This window comes from Amphibalanus amphitrite, unplaced genomic scaffold (assembly GCF_019059575.1).
Source record: "Amphibalanus amphitrite isolate SeventyFive unplaced genomic scaffold, NRLGWU_Aamphi_draft 000969F_arrow, whole genome shotgun sequence".
NCBI lineage: Eukaryota > Metazoa > Arthropoda > Thecostraca > Balanomorpha > Balanidae > Amphibalanus > Amphibalanus amphitrite.
In genome coordinates this window covers 229,618-239,227 of record NW_024882463.1, presented here as the reverse complement: position 1 = coordinate 239,227, position 9,610 = coordinate 229,618, and the positions used below count along the sequence as shown (strand labels likewise).

General features: G+C 54.6%; 1 protein-coding gene across 1 annotated transcript in view; it reads left to right on the top strand.

Annotated features, from left to right (window-relative positions):
• The first annotated feature begins 6,698 nt into the window (after positions 1-6,698).
• Positions 6,699-9,610, top strand: part of LOC122368702 (secreted frizzled-related protein 5-like) — a 39,308-nt gene continuing 36,396 nt past the window's right edge. Inside the window, exon 1 of the mRNA XM_043342898.1 lies at positions 6,699-7,208. Coding sequence (XP_043198833.1) covers positions 6,728-7,208 — 481 coding nt within the window. The 5' untranslated portion in view covers positions 6,699-6,727. The remainder of the gene's footprint in view (positions 7,209-9,610) is intronic.

Here is a 9,610-nt window from a genome sequence, read left to right as displayed (position 1 = left end):
CGGCGTCACCATAGCGATTGGTGCTGCTATCACTGCGCGGCCGGTAAATAAATGGAGCGGCGCTGTTTTCGGCCCGCTCCGCCCCTTTTGTTATGACTCTGTGGGGACAGACTGGCGGCGGCTGGCGCTCCATCAGTGATAGATGCGCGCCGTTGTTTCTGTTAATCGGATAATCTGGGCGCAACATTAATCACGGCGACAATAACAAGGTGTCGCAGGCGGCGGGCGACGTCGGCGGCGGCACGACGGCCCGTCCGGCCGCCCGCCGGTCCCCGGTGGGTGGAGCGCGCCGGCCGCCGCTGCCGCGCCCGCTGCCGCGCCCGCTGCCGCTGCCGCTTCCGACCGGCGCCGCCAGCCAAACAGAGTCGGCCGGCCCGCTCCAAACACTGTCGGTGGCCCCAAACATCGCCCCGGGCCGCCGCCGGGCGGCGCCTTCACACGGCAGAAAAATCGGCCGAAACTGCCGACCGGATGGAGAGAGGGTCCTGTTCGGCGGTCCGCTCCACAACAGCCTCGCAAAATAATCCGCCGTATACCTGTAAAATACTCAGAAAAGCACATGCAATTAGCCTCTGTTTGTGTTATCTCCTGAGTGCTGCGCGACGGGCTCTCAGCATTGAAAGGCTTCTGATCTTGGTATCAGTAAGTTTCCGTCGTTTTTTCACTGGCCAGCGGCACTTCAAACCCGGCGCCGCGGCCGCCGTCGGTAAACTGTGGGTTGTCGTTTAAACTCGCGGCGGCGATACTCGGCCGCCATATGCGATGTGCGGTCATTCGGCGGCAGCGAGGGTGTGGGCGCTCTCGGGCGCTGACTCAGGTGCATCTGATGGTGGCGGTGGGTCCATCACCTCCCTGTCATCCGCGCTCCGACGTCCTCTGTGACCTGTCCCACGCGTATTTCTGCTAATTCCTCTGCCGGATCGGCGGAGTATTTTCCGATGTGGCGCCGGTGCCTGGCTCGGCGCTGGAAGGAAACTCTGCCCGTGGGAGACGAGCGGGTGACAGGTACGACCCGGGACACACCCACTGGCCAGCCGGGCTGGCGCCGGCACCGCGGCCTCGGTCCGCAGCCGTGTTTGCCTCTGCCGACTACTGTTTGTGCATAGTTCCCGCAATGGGTCCACGATTCAGAAAAGGCAGCTCGCGTAATCTCTTCTTGGTGGGCTGGCTGACGAGACGAGGAAACTGAACGGCTGCCCGGGAGCAGCCGATCTCAGGCTGCAGGAGTTTCCGGCATGGCGTTTTAAGAAGTGCAAAGGTCATCTTAGTCATCATCAGTGATGAAATTGTATGTCGATCGGAGTAGTCATCGATTGTGCTGCGTTTTTGTTGTGTTCTTTGTGCAGTGTCCAGACGGACGCGGGACGAGTTCGGCCGTCTTATCCCGCCGACGACACCTGGTTTCTCACACCTACAGTCACACATGAGTTATTCTTCCTCCAACTATCTCCACTTCCTGCGACAGCTCGGTGTATATCCATAAACTTTTTATTAATGGGTTGATATAACGGGTGTCAAGTCCAAAATGAGACAAAATTGAAATCGCTCTATTTTCAACCTCCCTTTAGATATTCACCTGAAATTTGGACAGAATGTCCATACGTGTATTGCACGAGCATGATGTTAAAATATTTTGGCTACGTATTGAGGTCAGTTGTCATGGAGCCTTTGAGCAAGCAAGCCGCAAGAGACATTGTCGCGAGAGTAGTTGACAAAACTCGAACTTGACTAAGGCTCAGGTTTTCCGCCACGTTAAATCGCTTGGTATTCCACGATCGACTGATATATCGCGTTATCAATACATTCCTAGACAAAGGACACATAAGACGAGCTCAGAATGGCAGGCCTGCTCCCAAAATGTCAGCAAAGAGGCGCCAAGACCTTGTTCGCATGGCAGACGGCAAAGTCGGCGTCTCACTTCGTCTCTTAGGCCGCAGCTTTGGCATAACGCATGACAGAGTGAGACAAATTATCAGAGAGGAAGGGGTAAGATATAGGATGCGCCAGAAAGCTCCTCAGGTATCTTCTCAGCGAGAACAATCTCAAAAGGGCCGCCTGCGACCCCTTAGCCGGGGAAAACTGAGTGTCACTCGAGAGCAAGATGTCATCATGGACGATGAAAGCTACTTCACCTACACTGGCTCAGAAATGCCACAAAACCGTGGTTTTTACGCTGGGCCTGGTGGAGACACACCTTCGAATGTGACGTACCGTCCGATAAGGAAGTTCCCACGTACGCTTCTTGTGTGGATAGCCATGTCACCCAACGGAGTACCAAAACCAACAATTGGCCCCAGTTCAACAAATGTTAGCGCCCATGTCTACATCACAAAGTGCCTGAACAGCAACCTCAAACCGTTCATCGAGGCCAGCTACCGAAAGGGTGGATAGGCATTTTGGCCAGACTTGGCTTCAGCTCATTATGCACGTGCCACGTGCCAGTTTCTGGAGGAAGCTGGCATACCTGATATTTAATCCGCGAGGAAAACCCGCCGAATGTCCCGCAGCTGGGACCAATTGAGGACTTCTTGGGCATACTTAACCCGCGCCCTGGTGGGGGGGGGGCTATTTTTTGCCCCCCCTCCAGACTTTTCGATATATCTCCAGAACCGCTGCGCCGATCGTCACCAAACTTTCAGTACCCTACCGGACATCAATTTTACACATTGTGACTAAAAATTTTTCCAAAGGCTATGATAGGTTGGCCGGAAATGACGTCAGAGTGACGTCATGTTCTGCCGTTTTCGACCCAAAAAAGGGTTTCGCGGGAAGAGCTGTCAGGCCTATAGCTTTGCAAATACAGAAAAACGATAAGGAAATAAAAGCTGTAGAATTGACAGGGCTACAAAACTGCTATCTCGGATTTTTAAAATTTTTGGATTTTGACCCCCAAAAATCAAAAAATAGATTTTTTGATTATAATAGCCGAAAAATCCAAAAAGTTTTTTGAATTTCGAAAAAACCGGAATATATGTGATAGTCCTTACCGCCTTCTATCTACATACCAAATTTGAGATCGATACCTCTTTTTTTGGCCAAGTTACAGCGAAAAAACTGTTCAAAATTGATGACGTCAAATTTTCAAACTCAATTTTTAGCAATTCTAGACCTCGTAGCGCAAAACAAAGACCACCATTAGACTCCCCGTGACGAGCTGCATCGAATCAATACCCATTTTATGCAAAAATATCAACTTTGAAATTTGACCTTTTTTGACCTGACCTTGACCTGACCTCCACCAGAAAGTGACCTAAGCCGTACCTGATAGTCTTATAACCAACACCATTGAGTTGGAAATGAAAAATTGGCCATAAAACATGCATCGCACAACCTACCTAAAGTTAGGTTCATGTGACCTGACCTGTGACCCTTGGTGACCTGACCTGTGACCTGACCTGGTAATGTCAGTGACCTCTTATAGCAATATATGTACTAGGCAACTGACGCCCTATCGCTGATTCTCGACAAAATGCGTTTTCTTCGGTGTTATAGCGCATTCCCTAGATGACCCGTGAACGGTGAAACATTTCATCTTTGACCTGACCTGTGACGTCATCGGTGACCCCGAGGTCAATGAAATTTGGTTTCCTTCGACAAATTTGACAGGCCTTTCGAACGCCGTTTGAATTTTGCGGATCCGTCCAGTAGTTTCGGAGATACGAGGGGGGGCAAAAAATAGCCCCCCCCACCAGGTCGCGTTATAAACAGACCCCACCAGGGCGCGGGTTAAACAAGAAGTCTACCGCGGTGGCTGGACAGCGTCATCCGATCAGCAGCTGCGTGCCAGAATCCTGAGCAGCATCAAGAAAATTGTCCCGGAGGTGCCGCGATCGATGATGAAGATAGCGGGAGAGCACGTGCGTCTGGCAGACAGGCATGGACCCCTGGTTCAGATTCACTAGTACCAGTGGACTGGCGACAGAACAAGGTGTATGTGGTGAAAGTTTCGTTAAAATATCTTATGATACACAGTGTCTACCTTAATTTTGCGTTTGTCCCATTTTGAACTTGACACCCGTTACATTCTTTTTGGTTGTACTTAAAGGGACCCTCCCACCTTAACATTAGTTTTGAGTTGAGATAGCCAAGTTTGCGGCCAGGCTCAGAAACCACCATTTATCCTGGTTGCAACCCCCGCAGCTTTATGGTGTTCAAGAAATTTCTTCCCTTTACTTGCAGGGTGGGACCAGCGTGGTCCCTATCTCTTAACCATTACGGGAATCTGATGACGTCATCAGGCTTTCGAACGTCCGTTAAATGTTTGACTAAAACGTTTTGTAGCACGCGGTGGTATATGCTGCTTTGCGCGCAACAAATGCCGCACTTTCAAATAAAGTCGCTAGGAACAGCGGAGATCCCAAAAAGTAAACAAAAGTAAAAGTCTAATATCTTGAAAACCGGTGAATATTTTTCGATGAAATTTGGTAGATATTCGTTTTTCCTATTTCTGAACCGAGCAACATCACTTTCATGCCAATTCATTGACTTTTTTGAAGGTGGGAGGGTCCCTTTAACTGTTATATAACAAGTATTGTTCACTGATTTTATATTTCATTGGTACGTACTTTATCATGCGGACATTGAGCGACGACCATCGCACCTATCAAGAATCTAGAGTTAGTGGTCCCCCTTGCCCTCTTAATTGGCTTGCATTGTAGTATGTAAATGCAAGGGATCCGTGTCCCCCTAGAGGCGTTCATTGCATCCACCATAGCTTTTGAACGTTATTGTATCAGCGCATCGTTTATGCCCGGGGTATAGTTTTAGCGGATCCTGATCCCCGCAAGAGATCACTGGAGGCCACCCCACGGCGCCACGTGCTGCATTCCTCCCCGGTTCCCCATTCTACACCTGCCTCTGCAGTGTTCTGTCTCCCCCAGTAACTGTATTCTGCATCTGATTTCCACCATCTGGTTCTCTGTCAGCTCCGCGATTCCGCTGCAGTTCACCGTGACAGGCGGACACGCCGCGTGGCTCCCGTTCGCCGCCCACGGGCAGCGCGCCGCGGCCGGTCGCGCTCCCGGCCTGTCATGTTTGCCGCATCTGGCTCGTCGGCCGGGAACCACATACACACATCGATAGCGAGTGGCCGGGCCGGCGAGCGGCCACTGCCGGCCCGGGCGGAATACTAATGGCGCCGCGGCCGACCCGTCGTGTTCCGACCGCTCACCGCGCTGCGGCCACCGATGGACGCTGGCGGCCGGTAGTCCCTGGGATGGCAGTCCCTCAGTCCATCAGACAGTCCGTCAGATGGAGGCAGGCGGCGGCTGGCAGTCCCTCAAAGGTCAAACAGTCTCAGGCAATCTCTCAGTCTCTCAGACAGTCTCTCAGTCTCAGAGGCTCTGACAGTGCCTCGGACGGCAGCTCTCAGTCCCTCGGCCGGCGGCCCGCATCTGACTACCCGATCGCCGCGGCACGGCTACCAGAATTTGCACTCGCCGCGATGGATGGCCGTGTCCGAGAAGTATGCGGTAAGCCGGCCGATAAGGGTCGCCGACAATATGTGTGGCTGCGGCCGGCGAGGAGCGACAGCCGAGCGGTCTTACTCACCGGCCGGCCGCCATCGGCAGTGGGCGCACGTATCGGCTCCATATGGGCTGCCGCTCGGCGGCTTTGATCCCGGTGTCGTCGGGGCCGATATGGGGCCCGGCCGGCTGCTCTGGACGGCGGCTGGCCGGGCCGGCAGGACGTGCAGGGAGTCTGCCAGGCGGCCAGACTGATCCCGCGGCGATAGCCACCCGGGTGAGCGTGATGTGGCGCACCCAGCAGCCGTAAAGAACGACAACGATGGATTAAAACATGCATATTTGGGAAATGTTGACATTTGAAGACTTGCTCACGGTGATGGTAATCCCAAAATCAGCAACAAGAAATCAAATAACATACGTCCGTGTGAACCTTATGCGAACGATTCGGGACCAGTTCAAGCAACATGTAAGAAGAGTAGCTGAAGGCGTTTAAACTATTGGCAATACCAGAGCGTGTTAGAAAAGCAATATAGATAAATCAAACGTAACATCAGTCTACTTGCCAGAAAGACTCCCTGATTATTTCCATGATCGCCAAAATTCGTCCAATAGGCCGCCTCCTATCTAGACAGTTCGACGTGGCTTACCTTGGAATTGAGCAGGCTAATCCTGGATGGAATTATTTCCATCATTTCTACACTTCCCATAGCGTGAAAAATGTCTTTCAGTAGGCTCCATCAATCTCTTCTCGCTGGCTTGTCTTGTCACTTTCCGTATAATGTGATTACTATCTTAGTTGAATTGTAGGCGCTGTAGTCTGACAACTTTATTGCCACCCCACTGTGGGTTTCCGCTAATCCCCATCATTACAAGGGGCAGTCAGAAGCCGAGGGTGCGGTGCGCTCCGGTGGTGTCTGACCGCTGTGCGCCGGATCAGGCCTGCTGGGCGCCGCGGCTGACAGCGGCCGGTGACGGGCGGACTCCACCGGCGCGCCGGCCGCCCTCTCCGCAGGCGCCGCCCACCCATCAGCCCCTCTCGCGCCGGCCACTGTCGCGCCTGTCAAGATACTCATCGGCTGCTCATCATCATTAGCATGTAATGAGCTGGACAGCGTGGGCCGTCGGCGCGCTGGCCGGCGCCGCTCATTGGCCGCCGGCCGGCCGTCACGTGACCGGCGGCTAGGACGGCGCGGGGCGGCGCGGCGGCGGCAGTCTCGGCGGCGCGGTGACGCCGGTGACGCTCGGTGACAGTCGCGGAGATGGCCAACCGGTGGCCGACGCTGGCCGCGCTGGCCGCGCTGGCCGTACTGGCAGCGCTGGCCCCAGCGGCGGCGTTCGAGCAGTGGGACACGGTGCCGGGCCGCGGCGGCCAGCCCGTCTGCATCACCATCCCGCACAACATGACGCTGTGCCGCGGCATCGGCTACTCGATGATGAAGCTGCCCAACCTGCTGGACCACGACAGCCTGTCGGAGATCTCTCAGCAGGCGGCCTCGTGGGTGCCGCTGCTGAACCTGCGCTGCGACCCGGACGCGCAGCTGTTCCTGTGCTCGCTGTTCGCGCCCATCTGCATGGAGCAGCACATCTACCCGTGCCGCAGCCTGTGCCAGAAGGTGGAGCACAGCTGCGGCGCCCGCATGCAGCAGTACGGCTTCCCGTGGCCGGACATGGTGCGCTGTGACCAGTTCCCGGCCGACAACGACATGTGCATCACGGCCCAGTCGGGCAAACAGCCCTCCGGTGAGTGAGTGAGCGCGATACGCCGCACCCGGGGAGACGCACCGCCCGCTGCCCCGGGAGACGCACCGCGCGCCTCTCCCGGGGAGACGCAGGGGAGACGGGCAGAGATAGATGGGGACGGAGGGGAGATTGGGGGGCGAGGGATGCGTGGGGACTTGGGAATGGAATCTTGGAGGCGGATACTAGGGGCGAGAGAATTGAAACATACATTGGCTGGAAAGCATATTTGGGAACCGTGTAGTTTGTTAAAAACGAACCAAACGGCAAACCATAATCCACTGGTGAACGGAATGCTAATTTATACCTAGACACAGACAGCGAGACTCTGCCGACGCCGGCTCGCCAGTGGTCCTCGGGTGGTCTGGTCAGCGGTCACCTGCCGCTCCCTGCTGCCCCTTTAGCTGCCCGGTAGCCGCTCCTGGCGGCCCATGAGGACAGTAGCCGCTCTCGACGGTCTCCGAGTCCGGTAGCCGCTCCCTGTGGTCCCTGAGCTGCCCAGTAGCCGCTCCCGTGGCCTGGCGGGGAATGTCGCCGTGTCGGCGGCAGCCGCGACACGGACGCCCACATGGCCGGCTTCCGGCCGCCGCCGTGCTCGTGAGCTGCTGGTATGTCACAGTGCCGCAGGTGCCGCCGGCCGCGGTGACATGCACGAACTCGAGTGTCTACCGCGACAGACAGCTGTGCCCCAGTGTCTGCCGAGACAGACAGCTGTATCCCAGTGTCTACCGAGACAGACAGCTGTGCCTCTGTGTCTGCCGGTGTGTCTGCCGCGACAGACAGTCTGTCGCAGTGTGTCTACCGCAACAGAAAGGTGTCTCGGTCACCGATGGAGCGGCCGAGAGCAGTCTCAGCGGTTGTCCAAGTCATGATGGCTGGCTTCTGTGCAACAGTTGGCGACCCATGCTGATGCCATAAGATGGTGCGCTGCGCGATTCTTGCACAATCACATGCAAATGTGCAGATTATCGGCGACTATAGAGCGGTCATGGCACGAATCGGCCCTTGGAATACCAATGCAATGGCTGACATATGGTAACGAAAACCAGCAAAAGAGACTGCAGCCTGCATATTTCCAGTAGCGTCCGTATACAGTTGTTTTGTAGATGAGCAATGGCTCACAAGTCACATGCATTCCATGTTTGCTATTTATGACTTGCAAATTTGGCTGTGAATCCTCTATTTTTCTTCGACAGTACCACATTCTTCCTGTGTAAACATAAACGGGCCGCCAGCCGCATTAGGTATGCTAATTGTTTTTATTTTGTTGTGATCATGCCTTTTGGGCTTAATAAGACGATTGTAAAGCTATGGAATGATAGGATAGAGTGGAGACAAGGGACTGAGCGGGCCACCGAGCGGTGCACCGCGGCGGAGTGGGTGTGATCGTCCCCGGGAGTGCCCCGATGAGACGGCCCGCCCTGACACTCAAACGGTCACCCCGGAGAGGTGCACTCCTGTTGGAGAGCCGACCCCACCACCGCACAGTGTGGCCGAAGACCAGTTTAGCGCGAATTTAATCCCAGCGCCGCTCGGATCCACTGAAAATGGTTCTCTGGCTCCAAAACTGACGTTTACCCCTCACCGGACCTATTGGTTTTCAAAATACCCCCCCCCCTTCGCCGGCCGAAGGGGGGGGGGGTACGACCCCCGTCGCTGTTTCGCCCCTGATGAAGCTAGAGCCTCGCGGAAAAAACGAGCGTGTGTGCCGTTACGAGACGCAGCAACTGGTATCCGATTTTAAGGTCTCAGGTTAACCTGTGACCTCTGAGTTCAGGTCAAGTGGCCCAAGGCACGGATTCGTTTTCTATTAATAACTTCGCGAAAAAATGCCGCAGAGTCGCAATTTTGGCATCATCGTGTTCGCCTCGCTCAGGTGCGTCGAATGGTATGCTTTTTGTTCGGCTGAAGTCAACTTAAGGTGTTGACCTCGGGTCAAGGTCAGGTTAGAGCCCCCCAGATCACGAAGTTGGTCGAAGGAGGTCATGTTGCATATCATTCGATTCGGCAGGTCTTCCTCAGTCCATTGGTGGCTTTCCCGACTCGCTAGCTCAATTTGATCAGGAGTTATTGACGAAAAACTCTTATTATCCTAGTGACGTCACAAATGATGTCACGTAAGGCCAATAATGCAAAAGTGAAGCATCGAACCTTGCAAGGAGTGCATGAAATCACGATTTCGTGTGCTTGAGATAGTTAATTAGGCTGGAGCCTGTTCGGCCGAGCCGCCCCCCACCTTGGTCAGGTCACGCCGGGCGGCCGACTAGACATGTTCAAAGCTGAATTGACGGCAAATAGGCAAAAAGTGGCAGCTGAAACTTGCTCGCTTATGTTCAGAAATGTGCGGAGAGTTCAGCCATGCCCTATTCGTCATATCCATTTTTATCCATTTTGACATTTTCCAA